General features: G+C 43.7%; 1 protein-coding gene and 1 non-coding gene across 5 annotated transcripts; both read right to left on the bottom strand.

The window, feature by feature from the left end:
* Nucleotides 1-6,632: 6,632 nt before the first annotated feature.
* Nucleotides 6,633-14,815, bottom strand: LOC107506601 (melanoma-associated antigen D2). Of its 4 annotated transcripts, none has more exons than XM_016137312.2 (13): nucleotides 14,669-14,815; nucleotides 13,113-13,186; nucleotides 12,261-12,752; nucleotides 11,350-11,658; nucleotides 11,177-11,240; nucleotides 10,837-10,916; nucleotides 10,236-10,330; nucleotides 9,455-9,534; nucleotides 9,320-9,362; nucleotides 8,938-9,000; nucleotides 7,752-7,866; nucleotides 6,953-7,359; nucleotides 6,633-6,767 (listed from the first exon to the last, which is right to left on the bottom strand). In XM_016137312.2, the coding sequence occupies exons 2-12, from the start codon at nucleotides 13,155-13,157 to the stop codon at nucleotides 6,961-6,963; spliced, it is 1,785 nt and encodes a 594-aa protein (XP_015992798.1). In that variant the 5' UTR covers nucleotides 13,158-13,186; nucleotides 14,669-14,815; the 3' UTR covers nucleotides 6,633-6,767; nucleotides 6,953-6,960. The 4 variants fall into 4 exon arrangements, with proteins under 4 accessions (XP_015992798.1, XP_015992797.1, XP_015992800.1 ...); XM_016137311.2 differs by lacking the exon at nucleotides 14,669-14,815 and adding an exon at nucleotides 14,069-14,172; XM_016137314.2 differs by lacking the exon at nucleotides 14,669-14,815 and adding an exon at nucleotides 14,031-14,112.
* LOC118608173 lies at nucleotides 8,047-8,176 on the bottom strand. Its single transcript, XR_004952964.1, has one exon. It is a non-coding gene; the product is annotated as a small nucleolar RNA SNORA11 (small nucleolar RNA).
* Nucleotides 14,816-21,961: the final 7,146 nt, after the last annotated feature.

Raw genomic sequence — 21,961 nt, 5'->3', positions numbered from 1 at the left:
CAGGCAGGCAATACAAGACCAGAGAGGGGCAGGGATGCGTCCCTGGACACACAAGGACTGTGTGTAAGGGAGCTGAAACAGTTGACCCCCATCACCTACCTCCCAGTCAAGGGCTCCTTCCACCAGAGCACACTGACTGCTAACTCATAATCCATAATTAGAATGTATGTACACAATGCCCATATTTGTGCATATAAATATGCCTGTATGTACGCATTTGTGCAGACATTCCCCACACACCACCTGTAACTAATAATATGCCTAAATGTAGAAGAAGAGTGAATCACTTGCTCATCTGGGCTCCCACAGCCCTTTGTGGTCCCTCTCAGTGCTGTCATTATTACCCTCATTGGACTAGCTGTATCTTGAGAATAAGACACTCCACACTCAGGGCCATGAACACTGCAGTCACTAATACATGGTTGTTGACTTAACAACTACATATCTTAATTGTTGAATGAGTGTCTATGACAGTTTGGGATGCTGTATGGAGCCTTTGGCAAGCCTCAACAGGAGAATCAAAACACAAGCCTCTAGAGCAAAAGATATGCCCTTTGTCAAATAATTACTCTCTTTTTGAGAAATACCTCCTAGTACCTGATGGTGAATTTAACAAAGTTAAATTACTGGCCCTGGTGACCCCAAGAGACTATGCAACCTGAGCTGCCCATCTGGGCCTTTGTGCCATCTAATCCACCAAGCCTTAGATTTGGGCAGGCAGTAACAACACTCCATCACCAAAGAGTGGTGGTATAAACAAATTTGGTCTGGAGCGGGTCCTAAAAACACAAGTGAGTTACAGGAAACTCACACTCTCACTCCCATAGCACCTACTCCTGCCACATTGCTTGTTCTCCCTCAGATCACACCTAGGTCCCTGTGGCAAATTCCCAATAACCAACTTACTGAAGAAGAAAATAACCCCAGGAACATGGTTTTCAGGTGACACTGCATGATAAGCAGGAACTACCCAGAAATTGACGGCTATGATCTTACAGCCCCACTCAGGTGTGACTCTGATGGGAAGTAAGAAAGGGAAATTTTCCTAGAAGGCAAAACTCAGAGCCATGTATCTGGTTGATATATTTATCCAGTAAGTGACCTGGCCAGGGGCACTGATCAATAGTAATGACCGTTCTAGCCAGTTGGTCAGAGACTGGGAAGGAACAACATTGGAGAACTGATAGCAATAACAGTAATGCAAAACAATATTTAAAGAGCACTCAGTATATGCAAGGCACAGTCTAATTGCTTTGCCTACATATATATGAGAAGTAAATGAATGATCTCTCAGAATGAGCTGAGTGTGTGAATATTCGTGTCCCATGTAAATGCTTACCAAAAGAAGCATGATGATCTACCCTTTGGAAATCTGCCACCCTCTTTCTCCAGATAGCCTAGTGCTTATTTGAAGAGCCAATGAACAAAACTGTCATAGAAGCGATGTGTGTTATGCAGGGTTTCAATATGGATTCACCTTCACTTTGATTGACTTAGCTACCAACACTGTTGAGTGGCCAGTTTCTCAACAGTACAAACCACAATATGCTACCATTCCCTGGGGAGGCCGGCAAGTTCTTGGGTGATGGAGGGAATACATTGGACCCTTTCCATCATGGAGTGGGCATCAACTTATCCTTACTGAAATAATCACATATTCTGGAATGGATTTGCCTTCCCTGCCTGCAGTGCTTTTATCAGCACCATTATCCTTGAATTTTCTAATTACTTTATATACTTTATATACCATTGAAATATCCCTTACAATAGTTTTTTTCTGATCAAGGAATATATTTCACAGTGAAGGAAGTAAGAAAATGGTCTAATGACTATGGGTTTCCCTGTCCTTAACATGTACACCATCATCCATAAACATCTGCTCTTACAGAAGAGTGGTATGGCCTATGGAAGATTTTGTTATGGCAACAGGAAACAATACTTTGTGAAGTCCGAGGGTCCTCTTAGAGAATTCAATGTATTCTTTGAATCAACAACAAATATATGATGTTTTTCTTCCATAAACTGAATACATATGTCTAGGAACCAAACAGTAGAAATGAGAGTGACATCTCTCATCACTTCACTTAGTGAAATTCTTGCAAAAATTTGATTCACCAGAAGTTGAGACTTCCTGTGAATTTGGAACTGGCCATTTGGAACTCCTCGTGACATTGAACCAATAAGCAAAAGAAGGTGTTTACTCTGTGGTTGGAATAAGTGATCCTAATTTTTCGAGGGGAAATAGGAATTATTCTATACAATGAGGTAGGAAAGAGCATGTCTGAAATTCAGGAGATTCACTGCATGACCCTAGCACTGCCATGTCCAGTGGCAAAAATTCAAGGCAGATTACAGCAACCCAGTAAATGTGGGACCTCCAAGAGTTCAGATTCCATGCAATTGCTGTGGAAACAACTTCTAGGGTTCTGCAGGAGCATAATGCACAACTTGCTCTTTTAAGGCATGCTCAGGATTGCTGGACCCATTGGGGCAAGGCTTAATCTACCTTCTATATAGGAGACCAAGACAATCCCCTGGGTGCTTTCATCCACATCATGTCAAGGTTGGCCAAAGAATATAGTAGCTGTACACACACAGGGCCCACTAAGGGCCTCATGATTTCAAGCAAATAACCATTAACAGCTAAGGTGCTTGTTAAAGGCAAGGGGCACACGTGGATTCAGAAGAGAGATAGGGAGATCAGAAACACCAGCGATGGCCTCTGGACTAGTTTCGGTAATGAGGACTATAATCATTCTCCTTATTTCCTTTCTTGTTCTCTGTGTGTGTGATTTGTTTTCATTCTCTTTTTTCATCTTCACATCACTGGAGAATATAGTGTGTGAGTGGCAGTTCAATGAAATGTACAATTTAGTTAATAGCTTGTGGTATATTTAAAATGAATTGCAAGGTAACTAGAAGAAGAAAGGATATCACCCCGACATTCCTGGGCTTGGAGTTGGATATAGAAGGTGCTAAGATTTGGGGTGATCTTTTGGAGACCGGGTAAATGGTGATTATACACATGGATTAGTAGTATTATATTGGACCAAGATGTTTTGGAAAGTACAAGTTTGGGCAAAAAATTTTTTAACTCTATTTTATTCTCACAAATGGTTGGTCTCTAGTACTTATTTTAATTTTTAAATTTTTCATCCACGGTCTCAAGGCAGCCTCTTCAGTGTGTCCCCAGTTGTAGGACTTCTGTTCAGCTGGACTTCAGGTGACTCACATGATGGCTATTCTGTAGTTTAGTTGTAATTGTGATATGGTTGCAAAAGGGGGTAAGCACAGCATTTACTTACTCCGCCATCTTGACCAGTTCCTATAAGGTGCTCTTGAACATGAGAATGCTCTAGAAATAGGATTAAATAAAATTAATCTCCCTCTAATTCTTTGACCAGAACTCTAGTAGATATTTTCTCTTTCCTTCTTTTTTCTTCTTCTCCTTCCCCTTCCTTTCCTTCTCTTCCCCCCTCCCTAGCCCTTGTACTCTCTCTCCGGCATTCATTCTAACTTGTTTTATTCAGTCCAGGTGAAATGTTACTATAATGCTTGCATTCATAACATAGAAGTGAGGGAAGATAAGCTATGACATGACAAGTTTGTGGCTTTCTCAACTCTACCTAACAAAATCTCATTACTTAGTACCTAATTTGTCTTAGGGGCTTTCTTGGGTATCACATAAGCAGTTATGACACTGAGGTCATGTAATATATTGAAGACATAAGCAAGATCAGAGCTACAAAATCATGGTGAATAGATGGCTGTGATTGGAGGACTTTAAATGCATCACTCATTGTTGCAGTCATATCAGAAGTAGCCTGCGTGTGCCTACTGGTTGCTTTTAACTAACTGCCTTTAAGTTTGATCCTCAGTTCCTTTGTATTACTTGGGCTTTTCAAAGTAAATAAAAATGGTTTCTATTTATTTCTACAGAAGTTATTCAATCCATCATTAATTATGTCAAATACTGAAAAGAAAAAATGTTGAGAATACATGAATATCTAGCAGCTAGTTATTTTCTCCTATCAAGCAACACTGAAAGGTTAAGTTCACTAAAAATAATTTTTACTAAAGTAATTTAAATTTTCAATTGTTTTAGTTTGCTGGAAAAATGTTTTGAATGTTTTTTTAAATTTGAATACACTATTATTGTTATATAAATTACATCAGTTATATGAAAATTATATGTAATCTGATACATTACAATATAAGTAAATTACATTTAAAGGTGCTCAGCAAGGTTATAAAGGTAACTGTTAACAGCTTTAAAATTTTTTAACTTTTAACTTGAACATTTTGTCATTATCCTTTATTGAATTTTTAAATGCTATGTACAAAGCACAAATATAGCTATTAAATATACGGTATATCTGTGGTATTGAAATTTCATGGTAAGCAATTAGAACAAAAAAATCTCTAAAAAGGCTTCTTAGAGGGTGATAATGTAAAATAGGTGAAGAAACTGCTTCCAAATCCTAGCCAAGGAAGATACATAATTACCATCTAGAATTATTTGGAATTCATGTAATGATTTATTGAAGGAAAGAGTGAAAATTTTGGGAGCTCATTCATTGCAGGAGTAACCTACAAGCTGATAAAGGAGGCAAAAACATGAACTACAATCTGTCCCCATTTCCCCTGCTGCACACTTTCTGGCTCTGGCCACAACCCGCTTGCCTGGAAACAGACATTTCTTCCTCCCTGCCCCACATATCCTCAGCCCTCAACACCTGTGAAGTGAGGACCCCTTGTCCTGCCAAATTCCAGGTCTTGTAAGAAGGAAAAGAGGTGGGCACACCTACAAGCCCCGTAGTCTGTGGAAGGAAGGTAAGTGGGAAAGGCAGAATTCATGACTATGACTCATCCTTATTGAGAAGTTTAAAAAATTTTATTAGAATCGTGGTTCCCAAGTTCCTTGCCACCACCCCCACCACCATCATCCCCATCCATTCCATTTTCAGATAGCATCACCTGGGAAGCCAACGGTGCCCTGGACATGAAAAGCACCCACTAGAAAGTCCCTCCTAGGCCTACGCTGCCTCTGACCTTGTCTACCTCTCCCAGGTACCAACCAGCCAGAGACCATGGCCTGTGGAATCAATGGAAGAACCTCTACTTCTAGGGAAGAACACCTCAGTAACAAATGGTGGTCTCAATTCATGGCCATGGGTAAGGACCTGCCTTGCTCTGGATGGAACATATTTTAAAAATTCTGTTCCCTTAACAATAAACACTGTTCCTTTATTGCTTATAGAGTCTACAGTAGGGCAGAGGGAACCATTACTAGAGTCTTATTGTCCTTAAAACTGCCCCACTGATTAGGGATCTGGTAATATGGGGATTAATGAGGGCTTCCTGAAGTGTCTAGGGGAATACTGCCCCAAACTCGGCAAATATAGATCTTTGATTGCCTGACGGATCTGTACCTTAGTGGGCAGTATAGCTAAGATGATACTTTCAACCATACATGAGGGGACTTTGGCACCTGGCTCAGTACTCTTCTCTACCCCAAATCCTGCCACCAACTCAAGTAGTTTCACTGTCCATATGGATAATCCAGCCAACACCCTGGACTCCCAGGCCATTAACCCCACACCTCCAGGAATCATTTTCTCTCCTTAACCACCTACTCCTTGGATGTTACGATCACCTAGAGATCTCTCTGCCCTTCTTAAATATAATCATCCCACTGACTACTCCCCCCATTTGTCATTCTCATTCTCTCAACACCCCTTCCCAGACACTGCAATATATAGTAGGTACTTGGTATATTCACTTAACATTTTGCCATTCATGGACTTGACTGAGACTCCTGACCACAAACCCCTGCACTGTATCCCTGTCACAATCTCACCTTCTTCCCTAAGCCTTCCTTGTCCCTTCTCTTCCACCACTCTGTGTGCCCACTATGCACCAAGCACTATGGACTCAGTAGTAAAGGCACTGACTTATACACTAACTGCCCTTGGTCTTGTATCCTTATAATTCAGAACCAAAACCTTCGAATAACTAATACTCATCTTGATTCCTACAATATTACCGAGCACCTTCCCATAGAGAAGGAGCCTCCAAATTATTGAGGCCTTCCCACTGCCTCACATCTTTCCACAGTCCCCTCTCCAAGTACTTTCTGGATAGTCCTTTCTTCCAGGCCTTCCCCTCCACCCTGTCAGGGGCTGGGCTGTGTCAGTCAGTCTTCAACATCTCCCTCACTATTGGATCCTGCCTGCTCAAGCCTCTCTCCCCTTTCCCAAGAAAATCCTCATTTGTTCCTTTACTATTTGTTTCCTTCGTCATCCAAATTTCTCAAAAGGAGAGTCTGTAATTGATGTCTAGTCTCTCCTACCTCTGAGTTGCTGCTCCAGACTTACTTACCTCAGGGTTTTTCTTCGAAGTGTATCCTCTATGTCTACAAACCCCATGATTCCCCACCCCACCACAACCCTGCCTGCCCTGTAGGCTAAAGATGAGGCCCAACCTATCCCAAAAAGGCATGCCAATCTCGTTCCCCTGAATCCAACAATGTCACCTCAAACTAAGCATAAATTAAAGTGGAAGCTTTCCCAATTCACTTTTAATTGTGGTACCAAAATGTGACAGCCAACCAAAAAAAAAAAGCAAAAAACTCAGAAATGGCAAATAGATTTAATGTAGAGTGTCAACTTAAATTGATTGATAGTGGCTGCCTAGAGTGATGTGTAGAGTAGGTTTCTGAGGATGCACCCTGGCTTGAAGAGAAAGACTGCTGGGATTAGCAATATCTGAAAACACAAGTAAAAGAAAATTAAAAAGTCAATTAATATCCACCAAACAATAATAAAATGTCAAAAGTGGTATTTTCCCACTCTTTGCATATGGTCCTGCCTTTGGCCTTCCTATAACTACCCCGAGCTCTTCATCCCACCCCCAAGAGTCCTGGTTGCCCCCACCAAATCTAAGTAGATACCTGAATTCTCACTTGTAGGAGAAACCACAGGCACCAGAGCTGCCACTGCTGCTGGCACCAGCTCCACTGAGGCCAGTGAAGAGCCCAAATGTGAAAGTGGGGGTCAAGCTGGCATTGGCACCAAAGCTGCCACTGGCACTGGCACCATTACTGGCACCACCACTCTCTTGGGCTTTGGCTTTAGCTTCAGCTCCCGCCTGGATCCGGGCTTTTGCCCAGGGTCCAATATCAGCTTCGTCCCAATTGCAGGGCCCAGCTGCATTCTCAGAGCCAAGCCCAATGCCCATTCGAGCTCTAATCTCGGCCTTCGCTTTGGCTTCAGCTGCAGCCTCAGCTGCAGCCTTCATATCTGCTTCCATCGCCTCTCGGTACTGAGCTGCCCATTCCTTAGGATCTTTCTTTTGTACCTGAAACAGAAATAACAACCATATGAAGGATCAGAATCAAGAGAACTGAGCACCTACTATATTATAGGTGACATATTACGTACTATATATACCAGTAATATAATAACTACTTCTAGTAATTATGCACCAATATTCCGTCACTGTTCTGACACTTACTAGCTCTGTGACCCTGGACATGCTATTTAATTACCTCTCTGAGCCTGAGTTGTCTCATCTGCAGTAGGATGACATGTTAGTTGTTAGGATTTAATGATTCAGCCAAAGTGTCTGGCACATTAAAAGAGATTTCAGAATGTTTATATATGAGCTGCAGGCTGCTCTGGATACAGCCTGTCCCGGTCAGGGGAACCCCATGCTCTTGATATGCCAAGCTTGGGCAGCTCTCCAATTACCTTGCAGGCAAACTTGAGGACTTTCATCTTGCTGGTCTCATAGTAAGAGCGCAAGCCCCAGAAGAACTCATACTCAGGGGGATTGCTATTAGGGACTCTTGCATAGTCCAGGTACCTTGAAAAGAGAGATTCAAAGCCTTTATGTCTAAGATCACCCATGGTACATATACTCATGCATGGACTAGATAAGCTCTAGGTGGCAACCTCCCCCACTAAATACTGTAACTTTTCTTTCAATATTGAGTCCTGTCCCATCGGTCCTGCCCAGCAGCAATGTGGAGGAGCAGAAGGGAACACATGTAAGGTGTTTGTTCATAGGAAGGCCACAAGTTTGGTGCCCCTCATCACAATGACCCCAGATTTCTGCCGGGTGTGTTATAAACAGAGGAGCCATTTCTTCAGGCCCCCTGCTCTGAGCACACCCCACCGCAGGGTCTCACCCGTGGCCTGGCTGAGCCCTGGGACAGTCCACCACAGAAAACGATGGTGAAGGGAAGGGAAGCAACAGTCCGAGAGCAGTGTACTCTGCATACACTCCTGATTGTGTGTGTGCAAACGTGTGCTAGTGCACCTGTGTGAGTGTGCACATGTTCTCCAAGAACCGAGGATAAGGTGGGCCCTGGCCCGAAATGGCCCCTGACCAGCTGGGGCCATGCTCAGACTTCCAGTCTCTGAGCCCCAAGTCTATCAACTGAAAATGGAAATGGGATGATAGCACTTACTCTACAGGGTAGTTATGTAAATGAGATGTATATTTAAACCCTTTAAGGATGGTACCCGGCACCCTAAAGCTATCATTCTATGACATTTAATTGAAATTAATTTCTATGAGGCCCTGATTGGCATAGTAAAAAGAAGCAAGGCATTGGGGCCTGAATCTAAAAATGAATCTTCCATTTGCTACCCGTATAACCATAAGAAAAATGACTTCACACTCTGTGCCTCAGTTTCCTCACAGGTACAATGCTGGTAATGACAATCCCTCCCTTGTATTGTTCTAAAGGTGTATGTAAGAATATATGTGATAGGTCAGGAAATTATGTGCTCCTGTTCCCTGTTACCACCTCAAGAAAAAGCTACCATCTGCATACACACACACAGGCACATGTGCACACATATAGCTTTATCACTCAGTCCCAAAACATGCAAAATGCACAGAACACACCAACACCAGACAAACACTTACTTCTGTTTCACGAACTCATCAGTAATGAGCTTCTTCACATCCCCAAAAAGCGAATGATGTATCCTGAGAGCAGAAAGAATAAATACATACATATGTACGTACATACATACATACAAACAGGGCCATTGCACCTCCCAGATGTGTGCAGATGCATTTCCAAAATGAAAAAGGTTTCCTGCACAAGAAAGCAGCTCTCTAGACGTCCAAGACACAGTGAGACAGGAAGCAGAGTTCCCCATCCGCCCAGGTCAGAGCCCTGAGCCCAATACCCGGTTCGGCACCCCCGCCCACTCCACCAGACCACCAGACTGATGCAATACTGGGACCATCCTCTCTTGCCAAAGGACAAAATAGACAGCAAGCACTGAGAGCCCAATCATACCCAGGGCGCAGTCCCAACTTGCGCAGCACCTCCCAGATGACAGCTGCAAAGGAAGGCAAAAGGAGAAGAGACAGAGAATGAACATGTGGAATTCTAGCTGTGGCCACCCATTCAGCTGTATGTCCAGACACTCACCTTCACTGGACCGATTTCCATTCATGAAGATGATGCTAAGAAGCACCATGAGAAGACCCAGCTTTGGGGAGTCCTTGGTTCTAGGGGAACAATAGGACAGAGAGATTTATGTCCAGCAGTCATCTGAAAAAAACACATACTAGCCAGGTCACTAGGCTAGCCTCTCCCAGATTCCTCAGATATGGGAGAGTTCTGCCCAGTCTATGCTTTAAGTTCTGTGTGACCTGGGCAAGGCACTTAAGACTCTTGGGCCTCAGTCTCCTATTTAGTAAAATTGGAAAATCACATCATCCTCTCCCTGGGTTGCTGAGGGGATTCCTGTTAATCAATTATGACCCAAGTACTCAGTCAATGTGCATCTATTCTTGCTCCCCAGAACCGTCAGCCCCAAAAGAATTCTAGGCACAGCCCTACTGAAGCTCCTGCCCTTCCAGCATCATCATCTACCCACACCAGGAAGCCCACCCTTGAGAACCACTCCAACAAGGCCGGTAGGAAGAGAAACAACGACAGGTCTGCTTTCCTGGGAAGCTTCTGCAGAAACAGAAAACTTGACAGTAGGAATGCCCTGCCCCAGGCTTCCACACCCTTTATTTAATCATAACCAGGCACAACTATTGTGTACAGGGCTCCAAGTACATGCAGGAGCTGGAACAGGGGCTTTTTAGGCCTTCCTCTTCCCTGACTCTCTAAGAGGATGTGGGAGAAGATGACACGGATGAGGTTGTACCATAAACAAAAGCACAAGCCTCCTTCTCACCCCAGCCCACTCCCAGCTTACGTTCCCAGTATGCCTGCATCAGTGGGCTCCAAGGTGCTGAGAAGAATGTACAAGTGGTCATTCTTATCTATTTCCTTCAATTGGATCCCAAATACCTGGGGATGGAGAAAAAGCTTGTGAAATCACAAAATTCAAATTCCTGGGCATCCTGCAGCTCCCCATGTACCCACAGGTGTGTATATGTATGTAATCAGTGAGACAATGCACATAAAGCACTTAGCTAAGTGGCCAGCACACAACAAACAGGCAACAAATGTACTATTATTAACGACACCATCCTTGTGCTTAGTGGGAATGCAGAAAGACACAGAATGGGGAATGAAAGGGAAAGGTGAGCACCTGAAATACATTATAGGGCATGTCCAGTAGTGGACAAAAGCCAGGACTAAGTTAGGTGGCTTGAGTCCTACCTGTGTTTTTACCACTGACTTGTTGTGTGACCCCAAGCAAGTTTATGCACTTCCTTAGGCCACTGTCTGCTCATCTGCACAGTGATGGGGCTGGGTTAGTGAGTCTCTCTGGTTCCCACCCCCGGAAAGGACATGTACGCCTCTGTTTAATGTTTCCCCATTATGTCCATCCCCCAGGGCTTCCCCTTCACCTTCTCCAAGGAATAGCCTGCTCGTTCAATGATTTCAGGGTACACATCAGTATATTCTTTGATGATGTCCTTCAGCATGTCTGCAAGGGGAGAGTGTTGGGAGCACCTGGGCTAAGGTGAAGCCAGGTGGCCCCCATACCCAAACTACAGACCCTTTACCAACCCTACTGTGGGTGACTATAAACACGTTCTGAGCTAATGAACAGAGATGCTAGCACTGCCAATTTAGAACTTTGGGAGGACAGAGGTAAGAGCATAATATCAAGGAATGCCCCCATCATGTGGAGGAGAGGGTAGTGGAGGGCAGAGCTGGGGGCAGGGAGCGTCAATAGAACTCTACCTGAGCGCTTGATGGGAATCTTTGTCTGGTCTTTAACCAACAGGTACTTCACCAAATCATTTGCCTGCACAGGAGGAAAAGATGGAAAAATCAAAATATGTTTGCAGAAGACTTAAAAGGATGGCAGAGAAGAGGGAAGAGGTCAGGCAGCATGGAAAGGACAGGGTTCTTACCCTCCCTTGCAAAAGGGCCACATCACGAGGTGGTGGTGCTTCGGGCTCTTGGGATGACTGGAGCTTGGCAGCTCTGCGGCGAGCCTTGCCCCTACGGGCCTTAGGAGACCTCAGGGAAAGCAAAGCTCTCCGGGCCCAAGCAGCCAACCGAGTCCTAGATGCTCTGCGGGCCCAAAAGGCTATGGGGCCCCTTGAAGCCCTGCGGGCCATTGAGGCCATTAGGGCCTTAGAGACTCTTCGGCCACCTGTGGTTCCAGAAGCCTGACTCTGATCACTGTTGCCATCCTCTTCCCCATTCAAGTGCTTCACCTGCATTGATAGGAGAAACACAACAATGCCAGATGAAGCAGATAGTTCTTTTCTTCATCCTATCTCTTCTAGTAGCCTCTCCCCCCAATCCCACCCTTGTAGTAACAACGTGACTCAACAGACATTGGCCATGCTGATTCTTGGGTTTATCTTTCACTGGCTTCCAAGCAGGAGTTTCATTTCCCACCCAGGCCAGAAACCACCCAAGAGTACGATGCAAGGCTTTTCCTTTTCCTGTGTCCACCACTGGTTCTGCATGTACCACCCTGGACAAATCATTCTACCTGTCTAGGACTCAGCTTCCTTCTCTATAAAACTGGATTCCTTTTAGTACTTGAAAGATAATCTGTGTGAATGTGCCTACCTCAAAGCCTAACACATGGTAGCAATTATGTAAATATAAACTGCATTATGTTCAGATTGCACCTGTCTCATCTCACCACCAATCTGTGAGCTCTCTGAAAACAGGAATTGCATCGCATTCCTCTTAGTGTTTCCCACAGCCTTGATGAAAACAAGAAACTTTTTAAATGTTTGCAGAACAAATGTATCAAATGAGAAGAGGAATGGAAAGGCAAGGATGGTGACTACAGAGGACTTACCTTCCGGGCTTTCTTGGCCTTGACCTTGGGCCGAGTATCCTGACTCTCCTGAGCCTGGGCAGCTGCACCCTCAGGCTCCGGTTCATCTTCTGGAGCCTGAGAGTCGGCGGCCTCAGTCTTCAGGGCCTTTGTATTGACCTTCTTATCAGCCACACAGCTGACCTTTTTGGTCTCAGTGGCAGGCACTGTCACAGCCTGAGGGTCAGCATTCTGCATCTTGGTGTCACTTGCTGGACTCTTCTTTTCAGCTGCCAGAAGCTGGGTATTGGTCAGCTTAGTGGTAGGTGAGACCTGAGTGGCAGTTGCCTCCTGAGCCTCTGGGGTCTTTGAGACCTCTGTGGTCTTTGAATCCCCTGCAGCGTTTGAGATCTTCACAGCCTCTGAGACTTCTGGTGCCTTTAAAGCCTCCAGTGTCTCTGAGACCTCCAAGTTCTTAGTCACTGTCAACAGGGTCTGCATGTTCAAGCCACCGTCCTTTTCTGAAGCTTCAGCCTGCAAGAGAAAGCAGGGAAACTCACAGAACTTCTCCCTTCCCCCAACTAAGCAAATAGCTCCAAAATTTCAGGCCTTTACTTCTCTGAACTATATTAATTCCTACTTTAAAAAGTGCTCTGAGCACCTCAAACCAACGAGACCTCCCCCCCCTTCCTCTGAGCAGGAACTGATGGCAGAATAAGGGTGGGCCTACCCTCCTTCCTTCCTTCTTCCCTCTTTCTACTGGGGTGGAGGGCACCCAGGCAGGGAAGTGGGTGGAGAAAGAAAAGGAGGGGAGGTGAAGTGCCAAGGGATTTGGGGTAGCAACAGAGGCTGGAGTAGAAAAGCAGCTAGGGAAAGGAGAGAAAGAGGCCTTACCTGAAAGTGGGTTGCACATGTACCACTCTCACTTGTGTCAGACATGTCTCAAGTTGGCCTGGCAAGAGCTGAACCTGAAAGAGAAGGCTTGGGTCAAGGGGAGAGCCCACTGAACTTCCTCTCTCCTGTTCTGCCTGGAAGCTGATCCTCACCTTTCCTAGGGCCCCAAACCCAAACCCCTCCTCCACCCCGAACGACTCTGCTCTCAGATTCAGCAATCCACAGCGTCCAGGTCTCAATTCTCTGCAGCCCCACCCTCCCCTGCTCCAGGAAGATGTGCCAGCGCGGCAGCTGAGGACCCCGCCCCTTTCCCCAGTGCACCCCCGGGCCGGCCGCAGATCGACAGTGCGCATGCGCTTAAGCTGCAGGGCCCATCTCAGCCCCGCCCGCTTTCCCAGTACAAGCCCTTTCTTTGAAGTCCACCCTGCACATGCGCATTCGGCAGCTGGCCCGTCTCAGAGCGGGCCCTTTTCTACACGCCCCTTTCTAAGGATCCGTAGTACGCATGCGCAATAGGCATACACTGAGTCCTACACTGTTTCCTAGCACACGCCCCTCTCCAGGTCCGCAATAGCATTAGGTCCCGCCTCCTCCCCAGCAAGCCTCCCTTTCAAATTGTCACAATGTCTGGTGGTCCTGGCCCCTCCCCCAGGTATCCCACCCACCCCAAAGTCCACAATACCGCGCAGTCGCGCCCTTTTTCATAACACACCCTCCTTCAAAAAGGAGCAAAGCGCATCTTGGTTCTTCTCCTTCCCTAATACACCCCCTCCTCAAATCTGTATTGAGCTAGTGATTCCATCTTGGGCCCAGCTAAACCGGGTCCAATCCCCACTCTTCCCAGCCGGATGGATCCGGTACGATCCAGTCCTTGGAGCAGGTTTTCTCCAGATCCCAGAGGGTGGGGCCGACCCCTACCAGGCTTTGATCCAGAGCTGGGCCCAGCTACTGCTCACCTCGTTCTTCTACAATTCCAGAGTGCGTCCACTCTCTTCGAGCCCCTTCGAAACTCAGAGACTGCCCTCCCCCATCCAGACCGGAAGTGGTCCCGCCCCTTTCCGCCTCCCTAGGGGGCCTCTGTCTCAGCCAGTCTGCCCTTCCCCCACTCTCTGCTCTCCATTCTTTATACCCCCCTCCGTATTCCCTCTGCCTTGCTTCCTGCTCCCTATTTCCCCATCGCATTTCCTATTTACCCCACAGAATTCCCTATTCCCCTTCCTTACATCCTCCTCCAAAGTACCTGTGCACCCCCTCCCCCAGTATTCCTTAACCCTACTCTGCAACCTATATTTTCTTCTCTGGATATCTACTTCTCAGTATTCCCCGTCCCCCTCAGATTCCCCGTCCGCCAACCAACATGCCTGGTTCCCCCCTTTTTCTCTCTTCTCCTGCACTAGTCTCTGCTTCCCAGTCCGTATAGCCTACATCCCACGCCAGGTCGCCTCTCCTCCAGCTGCAATGGTGCAGTAAGAATTGCCCACCTGCTTGGCTACAGGTTAGAAGGGGCTGGGACCACTGACTGGCTGCCAGGAAACCCCAATCTCAGCGTTCCTCACCTTGTCCTCGAGCGAGTCCGGGATGCGTCTACCCTCTCTCAGTCTCTCTCAAAGTCTCAGCCTCCTAGACTAGAGCTGCAGCCAGCCCAGCCCAGCCCCTTTCCGCAGCCCCCTGCCACCCCCCTTCTCCTTCCTCGGGGGTGGGGCAATGAGGCCCCGCTCAGGGCTGTCTGACGCCAAAGCGCGTGTTTATGCCACTGTACCAGGCTCGGTCTGAACCCCTTCCAACCAAAACCACCCCCTCAAAACTATTCGTTCATTGAATTAATTTATTTTTACATCTTTATTCTTTCTTATTACAAAGGTAATATGTTATCGCTGTGGAAATTCAAATAATACATAAATATGTAACATACCAATGAAAGGCCACCCTTATCTCATCCCCCAGAAATAACCACTATTAATATTTTGATATACATTCCTCCAGATATTTATCTATTCATATACTAATTATTTGGGTTTTCTGCCCACAAATGGTATACTGTACCTACTGTTTTGTGACCTATTTTTTCCAGTCATATATTCTAATCAGTTTTCCATAGTGCACACTTTTCCTGACAGCTGCAAAATCTTTTCTTGTATAGATGGTCCATAATCTATTTAACCATTCCACGATACATGGGCATTTAAATTATTTCCTTTTTTTTTACTATTAAAAGCAATGCTACAAGGAACATCTTTGTATCTGTATTGGGCTGTTGTTATTTGTGGTATTTTTTGCTGACTCAAATACTACAAAAAAGACTTCTATTTTGACATAAAATTTGTCAACTCACTCTCAAGGTACATGGAATAACATTCCTACCAATAATGTCCTTCATATGTTTGTGTGTCACATGTATGACAAATATTTTTCATGTTATTTATGATAATCTTTGCTATATAAAAGTGTTTGTTATGTAGTGAAATGTATCAGGTTTTCCTTTATCATGACTGGATTCATGCTTAGATATGCTTTCCATGCTCCTATGTTATAACAACCTGTTTTCTTCCAAGCACTTTTATGTCTTTAATATTTACATTTAAGTGGTTTTATCATTCCAAAACTTATTTTGTGTAAGGATTCAGCTTAATTATTTTCCAAAGTCATAGTCTCTTGTCCCTATTCCATGTGCGAATTAATCCATCTTTCCCCACTGATTTGAAATGGCACCTTTATCATATAACAAATCTCAAGTAATTGGGTTCATTCAAGAGAATGAAATAACATGTATAGATAATGGAAAGTAAACAAAATTATTAATTACAGAGCATATGAATGTAGACCCAGACAACCCAAGAGCATCAACTAAAATGTTATTAGAAACCAAAATAAAATGTAGCACAGTGGTCAGTTACAGAAATAATATTCAATACCTTCCCCACATCGAAAAGTAATTCAAATGGTCATAAATCTGCTTTATGAGGTCATCTTTTTCTTTACAAAGTAAATAAAATACCATAAATCCTTATGTTCTAGGGAAAATTCAACACACACACACTTCCCAGATATTCAAGATGGGCTTCTATTCCTCTCTCTTCCTCTAAGTTCATGGTATCAGCTCACTGCTTTCTTACCTCCTAGGTCTTCTCCCCATCTACTGGGCTTTATTTCACACTAAACACAGGACCTCCTTTTCTTCCAGTTCAGTGCCCCAAATTCTCATTTCTTCCAAATCATGGCAAGCCTTGAATGCCAAGATAAGGACTTTGATCTTGATCCTGAAAGCACTGAGAGGTTATTGAAAGGTTCTAAGCTTGAATGTGACATAGATTTGTATTTTAGAAAGAACATCCTAGTTGCCTAATCTATAAGTAGTACGGATTAGATGTCTTCCTAGAAAGAGGGAGAGTTGTTATCCAGATAAGCAATGACTGTGTTTTAGCCTAGAACGGTAGCAGTGGAGGTGGTGAGAAGTGATTAAGAAGATATTAAAGAGATAAAAAGCAACGAGACCTTATAAATAACTGGATGTAGAGAAAGGGATGAGGAAAGTGTCAAAGAGAACTCTTGGGGATCTGATATGAGAGATGAAATGTGCAGATATTAAGCCCTTTCACTGACGTATGGAATACTAATGTAGAGGAACTGAGCATTGATTTTGAGATATCTGTGGGACATCCAAGTGGGAGTGTTACACAGGCAGTTGAATATATATGTCTGAAGTTCAGTAAAGGAGGTCTGGGCTGAAGTTATAGATCTAACAGCCATCAGTATATTAATGGTTTTAATCTACGGGCAAGGGCAAAAGCACCTGAGAAGAATGTGTAGCCTTAGAAGAGATGGGTCCAGGGAAGAGCCTTGGAGACCAGCAGTAACTACAGCATAGGTGGAGGAAAAGGATTCCATGAAAGAGAGAGGGATAAGTAGTGACCTAAGAGATAGAGAGAAAAGGAGAAAGTGTCACAAAACCAAAGAAAGAGAATGTTTCAAAAGGAAGAAGGGATCATTCCTGTTGAATGCTACCAAGAGGTTAAGAAAAGGCCTGAAAAAAAATGCCTAGGAATTTTAACAATCAGGTGGTGGTCTTGTCTCTGGTGATTTAGGAAGGGATAATTTCAGTATAGAGATTTGTAGCATAGATTGCTAATTGTTTAACCCAATAGCCATTCTCCTCTTCTTCCTTAGTAATAGAACATTTGCTTTTTAGCTGGACACATAGCCTCCTGGAACAAAGGACATGAGGAAAGGGTCACACCCTAAGGATAGTGGATCAGTAAACTAAAAAGAACCTGGATGTCTAACAATTTCATATTGCCCTCCTTTTGGCTTTGGACTGTTTACCTCTGGATTTCTTTTGAGTGAGATAAATACATATATATCTTATTTAAGCCATTGTTATTTTGGAGTCTGTGTTGTGCAGAAGTTTTCTCATTGAAGTGGGTTAAGATGTGAATGACAGGTGACATATTCATGACAATGAATATAGACTACTCTGAAGAAATGCCTGAGCCTCATCTCAAGGCTCTCCCAGAATCTAGCCCTGACTAGTTTTTCAGCTTTTTTTTCTTGTGATTTTTTTGATCACTGCCTACATTCTAACCAAATAAATGCTTTACTATTATCAGATGTCCCCTGCCTTCTCTTGCTTAGGAGTCTTTGCTCATATGATTTCTTCTCTATGGGATACCCTCTGTTATATCTACCCTTCACCATTTTAAATTCCACAATGTTTTAAGTCCTGGTTGTGGCCTTTGGGATCCTGGGGTAACTTTAAAGAACTACAGAATCAGAACCTTAGGAGATATTGGATTCAAGGGACTCAGGCACAACCTCAGTTCAAGTCCATTAGAGAGGCATTACCAAAGATTTTCAAAGCCTAACTTCCGCAGCCCCCTTTCAATGCCACCATCTTTATAACTCAATACCATAACCACGCTTATCTTATGACCTAGGGATCAGAGGACAGGAAGAAACTTTATCAGGAAAGAAAAGGTAAATTCATTCACGATCTTCACCCTTTGACCAGAGAAATTTTCTCCCACCTTCTCCTTGTAAACTCTTGGAATCTTTTGATCTTCAGCATCTACCCATAAACTCTGAAGAACCTAAGTCACTGAGTCCCAGACTGGTTTCCAGCATCCATAGATCAGCCGACAAATACCTGAGATCATGTAGATCCTACATATCAACTAAGGGAAAAAATGAAAAGCTGAGTTATCACCAGGCAGCTCTGTTCAGGAGATAAGGAAAGATAGGCCAAAGATTGCTTACTGCAGAATTTCAGGGGATGAAACTGCCTAATCCCAGGGCATCTAAGATTTCAGACCCCTGGAGCTTAAATGGGAAACCCAGAATATCCTAACCACCAATCCTCTCCTAACACATTTCCTTACCCCAAACTACAAAATCAGTACCTCTGAATTGAGAAGTAAGGATGAGAACTGATGGCAAAGGTTTCCTTCCAAGGTTACCTAACACTTCTTTAGTCATCTAAGTCGTACAGCACAGCACAGCAATCAACTTAAAGGTGGACATAAGACTTTCCCTCTCTTCACATTTCCTAAGCCATTCCTACCAGCAGCTCAATAAAGGACATAGGAGCCTAAAAATGGAAAGGAGAAGGAGCTGCACCATCTGTATGTTGTGGGGCAGAAAGGGCCTAACAGCAATGGGAAGTAGGGCCCAGGAGAAAGGACAGTTAAAATGTTAAAATGTGATAAGTGCTATGGATAAAAATAGATCAGGATAAAAGGAATGGGGCAAAAAACAAGTGTTGGTGAGGATGCAGAGAAAAGGGAACCCTTATACATTATTGATTGGATTGAAAATTAGTACAGCCACTATGGAAAAACAGTATGAAGGTTTCTCAAAAGATTAAAAATGGATATACCTTTTGACCCAGCAACTGCACTTCTGGGTATTTATCCAAAGAAAACCAAAACAATAATTTTTAAAGATCTATGCACCCCAATATTCATGGCAGCACAATTTACATTAGCCAAGATATGTAAGCAACTTAAATGCCCATCGACAGATAATTGGATAAAGAAATTTTGGTTAATATATACAATGGAATATTATTCAGCCATTAAAAAAATGAAATCATATCATCTATTTGCAACAACATGAATGGACATAGACGTTCTTATGCCAAGTGAAATAAGTCAGACAGAGAAAGATAAATACCATATAATTTCACTTATATGAGGAATCTAAGGAACAAAAAGAACAAACTAATCAAAAACAGACTCACAAATATAGTGGACAATTTGGTGATGGATAGAGGAGAGGGGGTTTGGGGGCCTGAGAGAATGGGGTAAAGGGTTAAAGAAGTACAAACTAGTAGTGGACAAATGGTCACGGGGATGGGGAGCAGGGCAGAGGAAATGCAGTTAGCATCCATATTTTGGCTAAGTGGAGGGCCAAGGGAGGGAGGGGGCAATTGGGGGGATCATTTTATGAACTATATAGATGTCTAACCAATGTACTGTGTATTTGAAACTAATTAAAAGAAATGAATTAATTTTTTTAAAAACTGAAAAAATATGGGATGGGAATGCGAACAAGAGTGGGAAGTTATTGCTGTTTTAAATGGATCAGTCAGAGAAAGACTCTATGAAAAGGTGAGAGACCTAGCCTGAGAAAAGTACATTCCAAACAGAAAGAACAGTCAGTGCAAAGACCCTAGATCAGGACTATGCCTGGAGAGTTTTTTTTTCTCATGCCTGCCAATTTTGAAAAATATAAATGTCAGGGTCACTAGAGTGGTGGAAGAAGACAGGGAAGGAAATAATAGGAAATGAGGTAAGATAGGTAATGGGGGCATAATCTTATAAGCCCTATAAGCCACAATGGGTTTTAGCAGAGGTAGGAGAGGATCTGACTTGGGTTTTAAAATGATCCCTCTGGCTGTTGTGAAAATATAATGGTGGAAGATAGAAGGAGGGATGACAAAGGGAGAAGCAAGAGGACCAGTGAGGAGACTACCACAGTAGTATTCGCATTGGTTGGGACCACTGTTTCCTGGATTTTCTGTTTTGGGCACCTGTTCTAGAGATCCTTCTTCAGCTTTGGAAAATTAACTTCTCATACACTTTTGACAAATTTCTCTTCATTTTTTTCTTTTCTCTCTGTCTAGGACTCCTATTGTTCAGATGTTGATCCTACTGAATTAATCTTTATCTCTTAATTCTCTCTCATTCTATGCATTTCTTTGGTTGTTTGCCCTACATCCTGGGAAATTCCCTCAATTTTATTTCCCAGGTCTTCTGCTGATTTTAACTTCAGCAACTTCTTTTATATTTATAAGGAATCTTCCCTTTTTATTGTTACTGTTTTGTAGCATCTAGTTCTTATTTTATTCATGTTATATCTTCTTGATTTTGTTAAGAATATTATCCTTTTTTTATGAAATTCTCTATTGTTTCCAAAATCCCCAAATTGCTCTAGGGTTAGTTGTTCTATTTGTTTATTTTAGTCATGCTGTAGGTTTCTTTAATTTGCCTGAGCATCCTTGGTTATCCATTCCTCGTTAAGGATCTTAGAAATTCCCAATATGGGTTTCTCGGTTATTGTCTTTGCAGGGCTGTTTTCTAGCTAGGGCTCTCCCCAGTGAAGAAATTCTGACAGGAAACTTTGTGTGGACTTGGGGAAGGTGGCAACTGACAGACTATGGGACGCCCAAATACCAGAGTGAGAAGAACAAAGGCTTTGTTCTGCCATAGCAAATGCCACAAGACAAGTGAAAACTGTAGTTAGAGATTTTGCCTGAAGGTAAATGCCAGAGCTGTATGTGCTCTATGCTGGTGGAAAGGCCAGAGAGATGTGGGTTCTTACTCATGCTGGTGTCCTGTGTGCAGACCTTTAAGTAATTTTCTTTCTCTCAGCTCCACTCCTCAATTTTGCCCTACACAGTACCTGCAGACAAAGTCCAGAGCATCTCTGGGTTCCCACAGACAGACTGACGCCTATTAACTTGGTATCTCCCCATTCCTCCCCCATCTAGGTCCCAAGATGATGCAGGACAGGGCAAATTTCCCCCAGTGAGGGAGGAGACCAAGCTCTGCACCGAAAGAAGAAGGTCCCTTGGCAGAGAGTGTAGAAAGAATTCAACACACACACCAAAGTTAGAGTCAAAAGGAAAATTTATTAGAAAAGGGGTAACACTCCACAGAGTGTGGTCTCGACTCAAAGGCAGAGAGTGAGAGGGACAGTGAGAGAGACAGATTAAAGGCACTGAGAGGGACTCTGAGTGTTCAGGGAATTCAGTGTCTATATCATTCTTTAGTTCTTGTGAGTTATAGTTTAAAAGATTTCGTTAACCCATTTCCTTTAATATGTACATACAGTGAGGAAGGGGAAGAGGAAGAGTATATAGTGTGAAAAGGTAAGAATATGTAGAGTGAAAGGCCTTTGGCAGACAGTTCCCAGCCTTTAATCCGTAGGTTCCCCCACGGTTTTAGGCATAGGGAATGACTCTGTTGGTTCCTGTTTCCCCTTCACGGGTGTGAGGAATGGGTTGTTAGCAACCCTAGTATTAATCTTTGTTCTGCAGATGTCCTCCTGGCCTGGCTGAATTTTTAATTCTCTTGCTCCTCCCTACATTACCTCCCCTCCCTAAGTCCCTGGAGGAACTGAGAGCTTCCCATACTTTTGGTCTCAGTCTAGTCTCATCCCACTCTAGCCCTAGGAGCTGACATTTACCGAACACTTACCATGTGCCAAGCATTCTGAAAGTACAGCTTCACTCTTCCTAACAACATTATGAAGTAGGGGCTATTATTATCCTTATTTTATAGATGAGGAAACTGAGGCTACAGAGCAGTGAATTAACTTGCTCAATATTACATTGTCAGTAAGTGGCAGAACTG

Source organism: Rousettus aegyptiacus, unplaced genomic scaffold (genome assembly GCF_014176215.1).
Source record: "Rousettus aegyptiacus isolate mRouAeg1 unplaced genomic scaffold, mRouAeg1.p scaffold_m13_p_9, whole genome shotgun sequence".
In the NCBI taxonomy this organism is placed as follows: domain Eukaryota; kingdom Metazoa; phylum Chordata; class Mammalia; order Chiroptera; family Pteropodidae; genus Rousettus; species Rousettus aegyptiacus.
Note: the sequence above shows the minus strand (reverse complement) of the source record. Positions and strands in the feature narration are given on the sequence as shown.

Excerpts from the sequence above, each read along its gene's own strand:
- LOC107506601 (XM_016137312.2), bottom strand. The coding sequence starts at position 13,157 with ATGTCTGACACAAGTGAGAGTGGTACATGTGCAACCCACTTTCAG. Across the intron at positions 10,331-10,836 it reads CAGGCTATTCCTTGGAGAAG|GTATTTGGGATCCAATTGAA; the intron begins GTGAAGGGGAAG and ends CTCCATCCCCAG. Across the intron at positions 7,360-7,751 it reads TCCTCAAGTTTGCCTGCAAG|GTACAAAAGAAAGATCCTAA; the intron begins GTAATTGGAGAG and ends TTTCTGTTTCAG.